This window comes from Streptopelia decaocto (genome assembly GCF_964273445.1).
Source record: "Streptopelia decaocto genome assembly, chromosome: 13".
Lineage (NCBI taxonomy): Eukaryota > Metazoa > Chordata > Aves > Columbiformes > Columbidae > Streptopelia > Streptopelia decaocto.
In genome coordinates this window covers 5019885-5037412 of record NC_138668.1, presented here as the reverse complement: position 1 = coordinate 5037412, position 17528 = coordinate 5019885, and the positions used below count along the sequence as shown (strand labels likewise).

General features: G+C 48.9%; 1 protein-coding gene across 1 annotated transcript in view; it reads left to right on the top strand.

Annotated features, from left to right (window-relative positions):
* Nucleotides 1–16834, top strand: part of CACNA1H (calcium voltage-gated channel subunit alpha1 H) — a 119294-nt gene extending 102460 nt beyond the window's left edge. The window contains exons 28-33 of the mRNA XM_082064529.1: nt 2640–2718; nt 5200–5321; nt 5809–6129; nt 11456–11639; nt 14366–14544; nt 15519–16834. Coding sequence (XP_081920655.1) covers nt 2640–2718; nt 5200–5321; nt 5809–6129; nt 11456–11639; nt 14366–14544; nt 15519–16673 — 2040 coding nt within the window. The 3' untranslated portion in view covers nt 16674–16834. The remainder of the gene's footprint in view (nt 1–2639; nt 2719–5199; nt 5322–5808; nt 6130–11455; nt 11640–14365; nt 14545–15518) is intronic.
* The last annotated feature ends 694 nt before the right edge of the window (nt 16835–17528 follow it).

Here is a 17528-nt window from a genome sequence, read left to right as displayed (position 1 = left end):
CTTGGGTCCTTCTCTGAAGGCTGAAGAGGACCTTCTTTTCCTGAGGGACACATACCTGAGAGCCATGAGCTAGCACTGACAAAATGTTAAATATGGCACTGGTTTGTACTGATTCAGTGCAGCCAGAAGTTACACAAACAGTCCAAGAGGTTTGCCAAAGCAAGAGGTGGGTGGTTTCTCTTGAGCATCAGGTGTTTGTGGGCTGCCCTTTCCAACCTCAGGAGCCGCCAGTTTCCTGTACCCATCCATGTGGATGCTGCATCTGCAGGGGGTGGTCAGGACAACAGGTTGTTCTTGTACACAAGGAGCAGCTTTGGATGTCTAGATACAGGGTGGGATGAAGTTTAATAGTGAAGCTGGTTCCGTTACCCATCCCAGGATCTTTCTCTTGCCGCTCTCTCCCACATCTCTCTTTCACAGAGCCACATTTGCAAGTCAGAGTCAAACATTCAGTCATTTCCCAAGAGATCCTCAGCCAAGGGCAGGTGCAACCTTAGATGTGAGCAAACACCACGTTACCAAACATCACTCTCTCAGCATTTTTAGAGTATGTCTGTGGCTGTGATGCCTGGAGCCTGTACAGCAAACCCATGAGTGTAAACTGGTCTTCGAAGGACTTCTTATGAGACACATTGGCTCAGTAATGTAATTAGTCATGATACGAGATACAGAATATTTTACTAATGCACACTAGAGAGTAAGCAAATTGTCTATGAGCGAACATCAGCTCATAACATGTTTTGTGTGTTGAGAGATAGGTAATAGTTTTGACTGCTGACCTGGTGCTAGCTTTGATGTTAGTCTAAATTCTTTGGAATTTCATCAATGTCAAAAGTTTGCAGACTGATTTATTAGGCATTAAAATAACAGTAAAATATTAGATTTATAGGCGTCTTTGAAAAAATAAAGTCCAAGACCCTTTTCTGCAGTGCTACAACATCAGGCTTTAAGATATACTCAACCTAGAACACTTGTTTGTCACTTTTATTTTCCTTCCCTTTAATTATTTGCTCATTTGCCTCCCCAGCAGAGTGTGTGTGTGTGTGTGTTTTCTTGTGGTTTCCAATTTGCAGTCATTTTGCAGGCTGCCTTCTAATGTCTTACAAACCATCAGTGGTCCGGCAGACGTGAGTTAGGAAACACTATTCCAGAAGACAGTACAGGCAGATGAAATAATCCAGACCAGCCATCCACATCACTGTATTATCTCTATTATTCCCTGGAGTATGGTAATAATGTTAGTGGAATTGCAAAGCTCTATGTATAGTAGCCAGTTTAGACTTTATAGCAATTACAGTCTCTACTGGGTGATTTGACTATTCCCATTTCTTTAATACAAAAAAAAAAACAAAAAAAAAACAAAAAAAAAACACCACACTTTGTAAGTGATATCTGTATTAAATTTATTATAAGAGGTATCATACTGATAACCTTTCTAATGAAATTAAGCAGCATAGTCAAAATACTCAGCAACACTGTGGCCGTGCTGCCTTGGAGAAGAAAGGTCTCAAACTGAAGAGCTCACTAGAAGACACCTTGGAGTTCATAAATCCCTCGGCCTGACTACCTGAACCACCACCTAGTTCATTTTTATTTAGAGATAAAATGATGCATGTGACACCATGTCTAACTGCAGAACTCGGTTGCTCTATCTCCATTACAGGGTGATAGACACAAGGCATTTAACGGTGGCAGGAAAGGTAAATGTGAGGAGAGTTAGTTGCAGGTGGTTGGCTGGGCAGGTTACTCTGCCCTTCGTGTTCTCTTCCTGAATCGCAAAAAATCTGCTCTTTGAGGTGTTTTAAAGGCTTTGACACCATGCAGTGATTGACTCCAGTGCGGATAACTGTAATGCCATTGTTATTAAGAACCTTTGTGTTCCGTTTAGCATCACTGCACTTCTGTTACCCTCCCCTTCAGCCTCCTTGCAGTGCACATTAATAGCTGATAGCAGCACACCACGCCGTGCTTGAACTGCAAGGTGCCTGCATTGAAGTGTTGTTTATACAACAAGACTTTTCTTCTGAGACACCGAAAGCTAAAATTCAGGTAGTTGTTGTTGAGAAATATCTATAAAGTGGCAAGGCTGGGAGACCTTTACATCTTATTGGAGCGTATGTTCTTATTCTGAAAGCCCTCTCGACCAGTGAAACCCTTGCAAGCCAGGCAATTCCTCTTGTGGCTTGAGAAGTTTCCTGCTAATGTCACTGTCTTGAAACCCTCAACCTTTGTGCTTCGTCTCAAACCTGGCAAACAGAAGGGAAAAGCCCTTAAAACTCAAACCAGAGCACCAGGTCGCTTAAACTACCATGGCAGTGTGAGGTGCCACTGAGCTATTATACCAGCTGGCCAAATTGCAGGTTGTGGCGGCATCCCCGGTAAGTGGAAGGTGATGGAGAGGCACCAGCCACAGAGATGGCTTTGTGTGAGTGAACATCTGCTCCTTCCCCCACACAGGAGACTTCTCTGGGTCTGTCAAAGCAGAACCATGAGTGGGGTCTGGGGTGTTGGAAGCCAGGGGAGATGATGATTAACCTCTGGCCACCAGTCCCTCTTTTGCTTGTGTTTAAAATGTGATGGAGCAATTTAATTCGTGACCTCGACTTGCCTGACCCTTGTTCTGCTTTCTCCTTGTGTAGGTAGGGAACCTTGGCCTACTTTTTATGCTCCTGTTTTTTATCTATGCTGCCCTGGGAGTGGAATTGTTTGGCAAGCTAGGTGAGTAATGTGCCTGACACAATTTATTTCATCTGGTTGATGTTTATTTGGTATCTAGCTGTTTCCTTTCTTCTTTCTCTCATTCTCAGGCCTTCCTTAGCTTCACAGCTCATGGTCTGAAGATTAAAGTTTTCTCTTGATCGCAGGGTCATGGATGACACTTGGGGATGTAATACAGAACCTGTTTAACGTGCACACACACACACTTAGAGATTTGTCCAACACCACCGTTGGCTGTAGAGGAACTATTTACTATTTAAATATAATTGTCCGGCATGGCTACGTTCAAAAAGATGGAAGTTTGCTACTTAAGACAGAACCTGAGCCTGTAAAGCTGGATGGTAGTCAGATTCATGCTGGAGAGATGCCACCATAAACATGTCCCTCCTCAGAGCTCCCGCCACATTCCGTTAGTTTTCTGTGCTTGGCTGACATTGCTCTTCCAGCTGCCTGAGTCTGGTCTCTGTCCATTGTTCTTCTCAGCATCACCTTCCCCTTTCTACGTAGATCAGGAAGCAGCCACTGGTTCCTCATTGTCCAGCTTCATTTATTTTCCAGCTTGAGGTACTGCAGAGCTGGTCATTAATATGACCACCACTAAAAAGAAAATGAGGTGGGATCAGAAAGAAAATGCTTTAGCCCCACCTTGCCCAGCTTAGCCAGACCAAGACCGTCTCTGCCTTTAACCATGCTGTTAACATGGAAGGAGATGTGTTTGCCTTCTCAATATTTGCGTCCCAGTTAGGGCTTCAAGAGCGTCAGAAGGGCCCTTCCTCCGTGCTGATTTTATAGTTGTCATTAATCCTCTTTATGAGTCCAGCCCTCTGCTCAGATTACAAATGCCTGAAAGCAAAATATTGCTTTCAAGCAAAGACAAATTATTTTTCAGTCTTCAACAAATTCTGGAAAAAAATATTGGTTCTGCATCCACCCCAAATGAAAGACTGTGGGGTATATATTACATATTCAGATATATAGGTGTGTATTTCAGCCACAAAGGTGAAAAATGTCTTATTCACAGAGGCACCTTCTGCTGCTCTGAATCCTTTTTGTTTTTACACACACACCCCTTGCTGATTGCAGACCCAGGTAACCACAGCTTGTGGTCAGAGACTGGGAAAGCCTGACCTTGTGTGGGGCGAACTGCGGGCACTGAGCACACCGCTCCCCATACTGGTTTAACTGGGAAATACTTGCGCTTCTGTTTGCCAATCACTGCTGGTCCATGTCAGCCACAAGAGCCATCAGCGCTCACTCCACAAGACTGGTCATTTGTGGTTTGGTTTGGGTTTGTTTGCTTGTTTTTTTTTCTTTCTGCTTGCCTTTGAAAAAAATACCTAATAGTGAAATGCCCTAGCAAGAGACGTTGCTGTCTGTCCTAATGAATATTTCATGAGCCTGTGTTTTATGGAAAGAGGGATATTTCATATGTTCAATTTACATTCATTAGTATATTAATTCTCAGGGGAAAATTGTCAAATTGCTCCACTTTATCTCAGTGAAATATCCCTCATGGTAGAGGTACCCTCTAAAAATAATCAAGACAAGGATGTAATCTGAGGACAACAAAGGATACTGTAGAGCAGTATTTCTTGAGACAGCCCAGCAAGACTGCTTGTTTCCATCTACTTTTAGATCCCTTTCTATTGGCTCTGCCAGTTGGGGTAAAGCCAAGAGAATCTCAGAAATGTTGATGGAAGATGCCTCTGGAGACCCCCACCCAGCCTCCCACTTGAGGCCCCATCTCTAGCTCGGAGTAGCTGTGGCTTTGTCCAGCCAAATCTTGAAAACTTCCAAAAAAACCTCCTTGGTGACCTGGCCTGGAGTTGTTGGGCCTTCCAGATGAAAACATGGACCTCCTAAGCCCCATTAAAGCCTCCACTGAGAAGACTTTGGCAACATGGTCTCTATAGCTGCCCTTCAGTCATTGCAGGCCACCATGAGATCACAAAATCACAGAGTGGTTGGGGTTGAAGGGACCTCTGCAGATCATCCAGTCCAACCCACTTGCTAATGCAGGGTCACCAGAGCAGATCACACAGGGTTGCATCCAGGTGGGTTCGAACGTCTCCAGAGAAGGAGACTCCACAACCTCTCTGGGCAGCCTGTTCCAGGCTCTGGCACCTCAAAGAAAAGAAGTTTCTCTTCATGTTCAGGTGGACTCTCCTGTGTTTCAGTCTGTGCCCATTGCCCCTCACCCTGTCATTGGGCACCACTGAAAAGAGTCTGGTCCGTCTTCTTGACACCCACCCTGGAGATATTTATCAGCATCAATAAGATCCCTCTCAGCTTCTCTTCTCCGAGCTGAACGGACCCAGCTCTCTCAGCCTTTCCTCCTAAGACCACCTCTTGGCATCCTCCCTGACGCCACATATCAACGTGACATATCTCAGGGTCTCACTGCCAGATTTGGGGGGCTGCTCTGAATAAGAACTGGCAAATGTGGCTTCACTGACCTGCTTCTGCTTCTCCGTCCCACAGACTGCAGTGAAGAAAACCCTTGTGAAGGTCTGAGCCGACACGCGACTTTCACCAACTTCGGCATGGCCTTTCTCACCCTCTTCAGGGTGTCCACAGGGGACAACTGGAATGGGATCATGAAGGTATGTGCAATCTCTGTTTAAGTACTTTCTTCTTGCTATAAATATATAAATAGATATTACAAACAAATTTAGGCATCTGTTGTGAGAAAACAAAAAATGCTTCCTTTTAAAACATAAAAAAATTAAACTTTGCCATTTAAAAGCCAAGTCTGTTTTCAGGGGGTAATTTGTCCAAAGTCTCACCCTACCTGAAACTTCATTCTTTTTAACATATATACAATACTTCAGGAAAATTATGACAATTCTTGTGGCTGAGAGAAGTAACCTGTGCTCTGTGCCTTTGAGATGTTACACAATGCTCTTTGTAACTGATGTAATTCTTGGTGTCCCTATTTACTTCTATCTATTTTGTTGTAGCTACAAGCTGTTTTGTCTGGGATGTGTAATTATGTGCTTTTCAGTCCTTAGCAGGTTATCTTTCATGTTTCTGTATCTGGAGGCCAAGCAGACCCCCAGCCCCTATTAATCCCTCACCTCTCCGTTGCAGGACACTCTCCGGGAATGCACTCGGGAGGACAAGCACTGCCTCAGTTACCTGCCCGTTATCTCTCCTGTCTACTTCGTCACCTTCGTCCTCATCGCACAGTTCGTCCTCGTCAACGTCGTGGTGGCCGTGCTGATGAAGCACTTGGAGGAGAGCAACAAGGAGGCCAAGGAGGATGCTGAGATGGATGCTGAGATTGAGTTGGAGATGTCCAGAGGAGCGACCACCCCAGCCAGCTGTGGGAGCAGGGGAGGTGCCGTGGCCCCAGAAAGCAGAGCAACCTACAGAAGTCAGGAGACCATGAAGTTGGACTCAGCAGTGCAGGTGAAGCACCCAGCCCTGGTAATAGGTCACACAAAGCGTCTGCACTTCTTGTGCTCAGGGTAGGGAGGGGACAGTTCTCATGGGTCACTGCTGTCGGCTCATCAGGGAGGCAGATGCCAAGTGACACAGAGCCAAGGAGGCAGGAGGTGAGGCAGCAGGGGAGCAAGGCAGCTTTCCCGGGTCCCCCTGTGGCAGAGATGTCACCGCCACCTCCACACCTTGAGTCATCTCAGGAGGGCTCCTGAGGTAGAAGGCTGCTTGAAACGTTCTCCAGGGCTAACACTGTCCTGACCGTTGTTCTGGGGAAGGGTTGAAAGTCCATCTCTTGCCATTTCCAGTTCATTCAAAGGTCATGATTTTTAAGTTCGGAAGCATAAAGCCACAGGTCCCTCTCCTGTTCTTTCAGACAACACAAGCAAACCGCAGTGTGCAGCTCAGGAGGGCATGTCTGGCACTGCTGTAGGATGCAGCTTCCCACCAGCTTGTGCTCTGCTTTAGGGCATGGCTGACCTGGATCCTGAGAATTGTCAGAGCCCCTCAGCAAGAAGCTGAAGGTTCCTGGGTTGATTTTCCAGATACTGCCCACTTTCTGGTTTCTATTAGTCCTCTAGAAAAATGGGGCAATCAGAAGCCAGGGAGGGGAAGGAGAGGCATGAGTGTATGAGCATATGACCCATGTCAGCAGCAGATGATTGAGAGTAAATATGAAATTGCTTTGTCACCATGATCACAAATCTACCGCAAAATCAATGAGGGATTCGAGATTAAATTACATTAAATTAGATTTTTGTAAAATCTATCAGACTCTATTAAGTCAAGTAAAAAGAAATCTAGTTACACAGCAATGGGGATTCACTGTTTGAATGTAGTTCCTAATAGAGATTTCTGCAGGAAAATGCACCATAAACACCCAGGTTGCTTTTCTCACTGGAGAAAGAAAGGACACATCTTTTCACATGGTCTGTGATACAAACCAAGTTCATCCTCAGCTTCCAACACCTCATGATCAGGTCAGGAGCCATGTAGAGCCTCCTTGTAGCCCTAGAAACCAGCGTGAGCGAGGAGCTGACCACAGATTCCCCCCAGCGGATGAGATTGCTCAAGTGTGGGTGAGGTGATACCCCTGTGCAGTATCGAGGCAGAGGCACCACGGTGGGGCTGGTTGTGGCCATGTCCTCGCTCGCATCTCAGCCACCCAGGCAGCTTCTGGCAACTCAGTGCCGCCCTCCCTGTGAGCTGCCCCGAAGAGGTTAAATACGTAGAGCTCTGTATTTTTTACACAGAGGGTGGTGAGAGGTTGCCCAGGGAGGTGGTGGATGCCCCATCCCTGGAGACATCCCAGGCCAGGCTGGACGGGGCTCTGAGCACCCTGAGCTGGTGAAGATGTCCCTGCTCATGGCAGGGGTGGCGCTGGGGGAGCTTGGAAGGTCCCTTCAACCCAAACTGTTCTATGATTCTGTAATATGATTCTATAATCCTGCCACTGATGGTGGCAGGGGCACCCTGGAAGGCATTGCAAGATGCTCTGTATTTTCTTGCCATTTGTGCCAGTTTTTGCAGTCCACGTTTCTTTTTCTCTTCCTTCCTGCTCTGGATGAATGGGACAACCAGGAAATGCCACGGGGCAAATGTGTTCAAGCGTTAAGACTCAGCCTTGCTCTGCTACTGATGTTTTTTATCTCCCCAATTTGAAGGAGACGCTGAGCTGTGAGAATGTGTCTTTAGCCATCCCAGACTCAGACACGCTGGAGGGGGCAGAGACTCCCGTGATGGAAACCCCGTCCTTCTGCTCTGTTTCCCACCATGTCCTGACACCTTCCCACAAAACCCCAGGCCACCAGGCTGAGGTGAATGACTCCGCGCCGTTGCTTCTGCGTTGTGCCGTTGTGCTTTGGTGCTGTGCAGCTAGCGGTGGTGTCTCAATTGTCCTAAACCTGTCTCTTCACAGCCACAACAAACGTTTCCATCCTCTGTCTTTCGTATTGCGTGTACAGGAGCTGGGCAAATGACGTGTCCCAGCTGATTCTGCCAGTGGGACACAAAATACTCTTTTTAGTCAAAAGAAAGTCTCGCATTTGATGCGCAATGTGATGTGTGAGCAGTTTGTCTTCAAACAACATACCAGGAGCTGGAGGCAGGCAGAGTCTTTTCTTTGTGGAGAAAACGCAGCCCGGTTTGGTTTTCTTACTGTAAGAACCTTTTCATGATACAGTATTGAGGAAACAAAGGCATGAGCAGATCAACACGTTAGGCTTTCAGCAAGGACCAGAGCCATGGATTCAGTAGGTGCTCGGGGGCGATCACCAAGCAGACCAGAAGGGCTGTAGCCACCTCTGCTCAGTCCCTCCCAATCACACCATGAACTGGTGTCCTGCTCACCCCATCCTATCAGGTTATCATGCGGTTTGTCCTTCCACAGCACGGTACCCTCCTGGGGGCGAGTGAGCTCCAGATTGTCCTCTGCTGGACATGAGAACACACGAGACACAGCGATGAAGGTGCCCACGCTGCGATGGGGAGTGTGTTTGCTGTCGTCAGAGAACTTGCAGTGGCCACCCAAAATTAATCTGCTGTAGACTTGGGCCATTTTCCCCTTTATGACACCTCTAGCTTGATTATCAAGGCACCTTCTAGTGGCAAGTATCTCGTGGCATCTCCAAGCAGATTATGGGCTCAGATTAAGCTCTTGATGACCAAGTGGTTTTCCCCGAGCAAGGTGAGTGACATGAACGTATAATACAATAATCCTCAAGCAGTCCCACTTCATAGCTCTGGAAGGTGTCCATGATCTTGGCCACTTGGAAGCTGCAGGGCCTCAAAGGCAAGTCATAGGGGAGGCATCTTCCAGGGGCTGTGGAAATGGCTGAGCTCGCTCGCTATGCACAGACACAAACCTTTGGAGAGGGAAGGGAGGAGCCCTTCCTCTGGGAATTTGGGAATTTTGCCTGTGGCTCGTTTGCAGGCTCTTGGCTCCAGGCTTCTGAGAATTTCCAGTGTTCTCTGTTCCAGAGTATCCTGCCAGTCACCTTTGCTTACAGAGTATTTGCTGGCTGTTTAATCACCCAGGAAGGGTCATGTCGTGCGGAGACATTTGCAGGATTATTTCTTCTTGAGCTCCCTCCGCAGCAGAGGAAAATCAGAGCTCCAGCAGACTGTTGATTCCAGACAGAAGAGGAGGGAGTTGCACTCACTGATTAAAGATGCTTAACTGAGCCTCTGAACTGCATCACCAAGACCCTCTACGGGTCTTTTGCTTTTCTATTTGGCCCGACAGGGCTCCCAGGGTGAGCAGGTTCCCACCTTGCACTTCTTTATCAGGTGCTTGGGATCCTCCAGAGCTCCCAGTTGCCTGCAGGGCTCAGCACACGCAGTCTCAGCAGCACTGGTCCAGGTTGGGCTTTCATGGGTTTTGAAGGAGACACATGGATTTCCAGGGCGTGGGATCCGGCTCCCGAGTGCGTCAGGCGTTTCCCACCAAGGACGAGCAGCAGCGTCCATGGTGGTGCCTCCAGACCTTCCTGGATGTCAAGAGCAGCTCACCAGGTGTGAGCCAACAAGCTCCCTGTCTGTGTTTCCTATTTCGGGTACTTATTACAGCGGCTTTGAAGCCATTTGAAATGTGCCCACATCCCTGAGTCAATTGGGCCTCAACAGCTGAAACCTTAACAATTGCAGTTGTTTATGTCAAGAGGAGATTTCTGTTCATTTGTCCCAGCCGGAGAAGACAAATACAAGATCTTGTAAAGACGAACTGAGATTTAATAGAAAAACACAGTGATCTTCCTGTTAGACTACTGAGAAAATGGAGCGAGACCTTTTGTTCTCTGTGTGGCACCGGGGTGATAACAATCGCCCATCTGCGTTCAGCTCGGGTTTTGCGATGCTGGTGGCTTATTAGCTGTTGTGGCCAGGGGCCAACTGGCACAACCACACTCCTGATATATTAATATATCAGAGGAGAGACCTGGGATGCACCCGGAGGGCTGCTGGGCAAGGCTGTGGTCAGCGCTGGGTGCCAACTGTGTGGAAACAATCACTGCTGATCCCCCAAATCTACCCAAGCTCAACAGGGTAAAAGCATCGAGTATAATAATTTGTCTTGGGATGTGTATCTTTAGAGATCTGAGGAAATAAATTTGTAAGCCAGAAACATATGGAAAAAAAAAGAAGATTTAACCAGATCCTTGGTGACCTCCCAGCGAAGGGATTTCAGGCGCAGGTTTTGCGAGCAGAGAGGGAAAACAGCCTGGCAGAGCAAAGCAAAATACATTTAATTTAAGACATGCAGCTGGGAAAATGTTTTCAGTCAGTCACTGGGAGGCTGACATTAAAGGAAAACCAGAGCGATTAGTCGTACTTTAGATAACGTGGTAAATTGCGAGGGTAGTGTGTCTAGGACCAAAACCTCGGGGCCGGGAGCCAGGTTGCAGGTCGTGTTCCAAGGACTCCCGCTCCCCCAAGGCTTGGCCACGTCGTGGCCTCACGTCTGCTCCATCAGCATCGCAGGGACGTTGTTTGTGTCCCTAACGCTTCCTAAGACCCCAGGATAAATTTGCTATAGGTTGTCTGAAGCGACAAGGGCCTTGGAGAAGCAGTGAAGGGTCATGTTTAAGGTTGTGACTTACTCTGTCCAGGCATTTCCAGCCAGACCCATTTCATAGCGGGAGCGAATGCAAAGAAATCCCTTTTCTGCTCCCAAACAGGCTCCACACCCGCACACGTGCTGTCGCAGTGTCTTTTCCTTCTCTCTGCCTCCTACCATGTGGTTTTCTTCTTCTGGGGCCAGTGGTGCCCAAAAAGCTCCATGTTGTAGGAGGGAGGCTGCAGGGTTTGCAGTGGTGTTAGTGTGTGTGTTTAAATGTCTGCCTGTGTGTGCGTGTTTTGGGGAGACAATACATGAATTTCCAGAAACGCTCGGTACCCTTGGTCAGCATGGCCAAGGAAGCTTTGAGGAGAAGGGCTTCACCACCTAGGCCGGGCTGAGAGCATCCCTGGGCAAATCAGAGCAGAACAGTGTGAGACATGCTGATTTTTCTTATGCATTTAGAGCGGGCCCCGTTTTTCTGGACCTTAATTTTTCTCTGCGGTGTCCAAGAATTAATTGCCTTAGCGGTGGGTCATTGGTGACTCGTTTTACTCCAGCCGCAACCTGAGCTCTTTACTCAGCCAGCACGGCAGAGCTTTGGTGTCCCACCAGGGCTGCAGACTCTCTGTAAGATGCCAAGATGAACATCTGCACAAGGTTTTAAACCAAGAAGCAGACGAGAAGGAGATCACTGTAAATTCCCCCCGAGACGCTGACTGACCCCGTGTCTTTGCTTTGCAGGGCGGCGCCGCCTCCCGGAGGCCGCAGGACGCTCAAAACCTGCTGACGGTTCGCAAGATCTCCGTTTCGCGGATGCACTCGCTGCCCAACGACAGCTACATGTTCCGGCCGGTGATGCCAGCGAAAGCCCCTTTCCCCCTCCACGAGGTGGAGATGGAGACGTACCCCTGCAAATCCCAGAGAGGTACCGCTCGTGGAGCGTTCCCTTCCTCCTCCTACCCAAAACTATGGGGCAGGGGGTACACGTGGGGGTTACATGGGGGGTAAGCAAACGTGGCTTGCTTTGATTTGATACCATCAACATCACTGAGGTTTCCCACATGCTGCACGATGTTGTGTTTTCATCATATCACCGTGTTTTCTCAGGGGAACGCTGGTGGTTGGGGTGTTTGAGGGGGGAGAAGTGGGGCTCCCGAGCTGTGTTGGGGGTGTCGAGGACGGGCTGCTGGCTGAGGGAAAGGGCAGGAGCTGCACGTTTCTCCTGAAGTGATCAGCCCTGACGTCGTGACTACAAATCCATAAAACCAACACAAATAAAAGCCAGAGTCGGCATTACCAGAGCTCCTGTATAGCTATTGTTTCAGGCAGTCTCAGAGCAGTATCTTTTTAGCACGGTATATTGACTTCAGAGATGCAGGACTTTCTTTGGGAGCATAAAGATTAGAAACCGCTCCCCGGTGCCTCCCCAGCCTGGCCTTATAATGAATCTTGTGCAGAGACCCTGCGGTCAGAAAATCAGAAGCTACACAGAGCCTTTGAGTACACATTTACCCAACTGCACCAAACACATTTCCCCTTAAATGCCTTTCTATCTCTTTTATTGTGCGAGTTGGTTTGAAGGGGAAATCAATAAGAAAGAAAATATCTGCCTCCCTAAATAAAAGCGCATGTGCTTCTTGAGTGGCTCCCAAGAACTTAGCAGCCCAGTTTCCTTTGATGCAATGTTGTTTGAAGTGCAAGAACCGCTTGGACAGATGAGTTGTGGGTTTGCAGACCCTGGTGGGGCTGGCAAGATCTGCTCTGATTTCCTTGGGTGAAGTAACTCTATATTTGTTCAAACTCTCTGGATACCAGTTAATGTTCTCTGCTCAGTATTTATTATTATTTCACCTGCAAATTCTTTGCTAGGCAAAGAAAACAGAGGTTGAGTTTCATGGCTTGAGTACTGAGGATGGTTTTCATCTCTGTAGTGCGTGTAAATCAGGATTTGTACCAGTATAAAACTGATGTGATGTTGGCAGGGGTGGGAATGGCTGACCAAGAATTTTCTCATGTTTCCCAAATTTCTCTCCAAGAGTCCTTGAGCGATAGATATGACAGGAACTTACTTTTTACCTGGTCTGGTAGATGATGCATCCAACCAACATCACCCAGAGCTGCGCTGCATCTGAGCTGACCGGACTCTGATTTAAGTCACAGTCCCATGAGTTATGTGCAAGTAAAACTGAGCTTGTGGAGATTCACATTTGTGCTTTCCTGGACCTCCCAATGGCAGTTAAGGATATCTGGTCTCCTCCCAATACTTCGGTGGCTACACAGTGAAAATATTGTGAGACGACCAGATCTTGTATTATTTTGGTCTTAGATGCAGTTTCCTGATTTACTATTAAAACGAGAAAAAAAATCTACAAACCCAGAGATATTCAGTGTTCCTAAGTATGCAATTTAGAGGGGTTTTTGGTTTCCTATACGAGAGCTAGATGGAAAGTTTCCAACAGAAGGAAATTCCAACTACGGACAGGGAGGAGAGCACGGGAGGTTGATTTTATGACCATGTTTGCAACTGCTTTTATGACAAAATTTTTCTGCATCATAAAGAATATTTTGTAAAGCCTGGATTAGCACGTGGATGACACAGACTCGGTCTGAAACTCTGACTGTAGGAGAGCCCAAAAAAAGAGCTGGCGGGGGGGAAGCTCGCTGCTCTTTCTGTGATGTTCTGGAGAAAAGCTCCAAAAGAAAAATGATTAAACACTAACTTTTCTTTCTTCCTGATAACAAATCTCTTTCCAAAATGCAACTGCAATCTGTCTGGATGGCTTTTGTCATAGGTTCAAGTTCCCTGACCTCTGGGCGAGATCTCTTAAAGTGATGGATAGCTGTGTTTTTACCATGGAGCAGCAAGGCAGAAACAGACGTTGGGTTTCAAGCTAATGAGGACAATAAATCCTGCAGCCAGAAAAATTTTTTAAAAAAGCAAAAGATCTTTCAAACAAGGCAGAACTGCAGGAAAGCAGCACCACGAAGGGGCTGGGGAGGAGGGATTGCCTTTAGAGACAGCCGGGGGGCTGGGAGCCTTCAGGAGGAGAACAATCCCTGCCCGATATGTGAGCTCGGGGGCTGGCAGGGCACCTCCAGTGGTCTCCGTGCTGCTGATGGGACCATGTTCAGCCAAGGTTCCTTGTGGGCAGATGATAGTGGTAGCGTTGGGGCTGTAATTAATGGCAAACCACCCTGTGCATGGCAGTGGTGTCACCTCCGGGAGAACTGTCCCCTCCTGCCCTTTGTTTGCTGCCACAAGGTCTTGGTGGCTGCCATCCACCCACAGCGTCGCTGCAAGAGGAGATTCCTGTTACCTGGAACAGAAAACAGAGGCTGTGAGTGTAAAGCTTGTAACAGGCGGTATCGTGGAGCAGGCAGAGCCATTGTGCGATGCCGCTGAATTGCGAAGGAGACCTCACTTGTAACCTCCATGATGAGATATGGCCCCGTGTTCAAAGCAGGAGACAGGCCAAGCAGCCCCTGGTTTTTAATCCGGGCACTGCTCATGATTTCAGCCAGACCAGGCAGGCTTTTCCTTTCCCCTCCTGTGTTTATTCCCCTCCTGGCATCTGTGGGTACCAGTTCTGCCCCAAACCTTCGCAGCCCCACGCCAGCGGTGGGACTGACTGCTCCATGTTTGTTTTTTAGGGTCCATCACCTCCATCCGCTCCCAGCCCGTGGGAACCTGCTCCTCCCTGCGAGTCCCAGCGGAGTCCCTGCTCCTGCCGCTCCGTTCTCCCAACCACGAGGGCCGTGACCGCTGGAAGGTCCTTCCCCCCAACCTTGCACCTCGATCTCCAACCCTCAACAAGCTGCTGTGCAGACAGGTGAGCGGCCAAGAGCCTGCGGAGGCAAACGCCATCAGAGTCACCTGGGTCCTTCCCCTTCTTTTCCAGGCCCCTCTTGGGTTTCTTTACTTGGAGTTGACAGTAGAATTCCCCTTTTTAAAACAAAACATTTCTGGTGACATAAATTTTAATACACTTCAGTCTGAGCTAGTAGCACACAGGGGAAGGCCCTTTTTAACCTACTCTCATCTTGGTGGCTGTACTGCTCTATGAAAGAATTGCTAAAGCATAGAGAATATGCCAAATTCAATTTTACCAGTGCTGTGAGAAGCCTGCAGTCAGCACTACACCCTGTCACCTTGGACAGGTTGCACTGACTCAGGATTTGGATTTAGAGAAGGTTCCGGGGAGACATTATTGCAGCTTCTCAGTATTTAAAAGGAGCCTATAAGAAGGATGGGGACAGATTTTTTTAGTAGGGCCTGTTATGATAGGACAAGGGGTGATGGTTTCAGACTACAGGAGGAGAGATTCAGGCTGGACATGAGGAAGAAATTATTTACCCTGAGGGTGGTGAGAGCCTGGCCTATGTTGCCCAGGGAGGTGGTGGATGAACCATCCCTGGAGACATCCCAGGCCAGGCTGGACGGGGCTCTGAGCAACCTGAGTTGGTGAAGATGCTCATGACAGGGGTGGCACTGGGGGAACTGGGAAGGTCTCTTCCAACCCAAACTATTCTACGATCCTATGATTTGGTGTTAATTTAGACCAAGCCAACCCTGCACAGGAGGGCCCAGCAGATAAAAGACCTGCACATGTAGGCTGTGGGTTTGTCTGCTGATAAACCTGTGTCTTGTAGAGGGAGGGTCGGAGAGGGGCTGACATGATGGAGTGGTGTGAGGTGCATTAGACCCACCAACCCTTCTGCCACATGCACTGTTTCATCACTGGAAGTGCCGCCAGCCCAGCAGATCCCCAAGCTCCTTCCCCATCTCTCTCTCTTCACCTTCCAGGAGGCCATTCGAACAGATTCTGTGGACGGGCATACCCCGGAGCGCAAGGACAGCCTGCAAGCAGAGCCTGGAGAGACGCTACCGTCCCCAAAGCATCCTCAGAGCACCTTCACCGCCAGCCCACACCATCCCGCAGCCACGTCCCTCCCGGGCACCCCTCCGCTCTCCCCCCCGGCCTCCCCGCACCGCCACCCCGGCACCCTGGCGCGGAAGCACAGCCGTGGCCAGCACAGCGTCCCCAGCCGGCCACCCAGCCCGGCCAGCAGCCACCCCAGCCCCGAGGGCGGCCTTTTCGAGTCCTCCGACCTGGCTGACGAGGAGGTTCGGCACATCAACAGCTCAGCCAAAGACTGGGGAGGGGAACACTCGAACGCTGGGAGCTGCTCGACTTCGCCATTCATCTCCCCAGCCCCATCTCCAGTGCCCCTCAAGAACTGCAGCACAACCAGCCTCTCCGGGGGCAGCAACAAGGAGAAAGACTTGAAGAAGTTTTACAGCATCGATCCGAAGGGCTTCCTCACCAAGCCCAGCTGGGCAGACGACCAAAGGCGACACTCCATTGAGATCTGCCCCTCCATCGGCGACAGGGACTTTGAGGATGCGGCTGAGGACAAGCAGCGCTCCCCTGCTCACATCCAGGCGGAGTCCGAGTACATCCACGGAGCCCGGAGGAAGAAGAAGATGAGCCCACCCTGCATTTCTATAGATCCTCCTATGGAGGACGACGGCGGGGCGGCCTCGCGCACCAAACCCTCCGAGAACAGCATGTTGCGGCGACGGACCCCGTCCTGCGAGTTCCCGGCGTACCGAGAGTCCCTGGAGCTCGCGGAGAGCCAGCCCGGGGAACCGGGCTCCAAAACGGAGCGGCGGGGCCAACCCCCGTGCCGCGGGGAGCACCTCACCATCCCCAACTTCTCCTTCGAGCAGTTGGACGGCGGCTCCTCGAGCAGCCTCTCGGATCTCCTCCTGAACAGCGGACAGTCCGCGCCGGACCCCGGCGCCTCCGAACTGAAACCAATGGATCACTTAAAAACTCAGTGGAGCAACAGCGAGAAAAGCAAAGAGCTCCTGGGTGGCACAAAGAGCCCCCTCCGCAAGCAGGACTTGGTCCCCGTGACTGTTGCGACAGAAGAAGATATAGATGACCCAGTATAGCTGACTGGGAGGGGGGAGCGGGGGGGTCTCAAGGGCTTGACACCAATGTGGGTTTGTGAACCGGAGGGATTGGGCGGCTGCAGGTCTCGGGGTGGTTGCTCTCTTGTTTGTTTAGGTCATTTGTTTTATTTCTCGCAGTCACTTGTTCTTAAAGCGCTGTGGAGGTTTGCAAAAAAAAGACAAAAAAAACCACACACACACACACAAAAAAAAGGAGTTTGAAAAAGAAAATAATTAAAAAGAAACCAAACAAACAGGTGGATGAAACGGTGATGGGATTTGGGGTGGGGGGGGCAGCTTTGCAAAGCGATTTGGGGTTTTTTTTCTAAAGGGAAGGTGGAGTCAATTCGGGGGGTGGCTTTGTTCCTCCCACCTCGCTCCGTGGCCTCAATCACATTGATTCGGGTTCGAGGTGGTGGAGGTTGGGATTTGGGGGATTCTCTTTGGGTTTTGTTGTTTTGTTGGTTTTGGGGGTTTTTATTAAAGATGCTCAACTTTTAACAAGGCACCTTTTTGGAGATGTCACGTTCCGCGGGAGTGCCCAGGAGATGGGAGCTGTATATTGTCTGTATATCAGCAGTTATATAAATAGAAATAATGTATTTGTGAGATACAAAACAAGGAAAAAAAAGACAAAAAAAAAAAAAAAAACCCACAAAAACTCTCTCTTCATAATGCACATATTTTTATAGAGAAACGATACTGTTTTTTTGCATTACATGTGACTCCGCAACTGGGTGGTGTTTTCTTGGGTTTTATGTGGAACTAGTTATTCCGGCCATTTGTTTTCCAAATGTTTCTCTTCTTTCTTTGCTTTCATTTTGTTCCTCTCCTCCCCTCCACCATCATCCCACC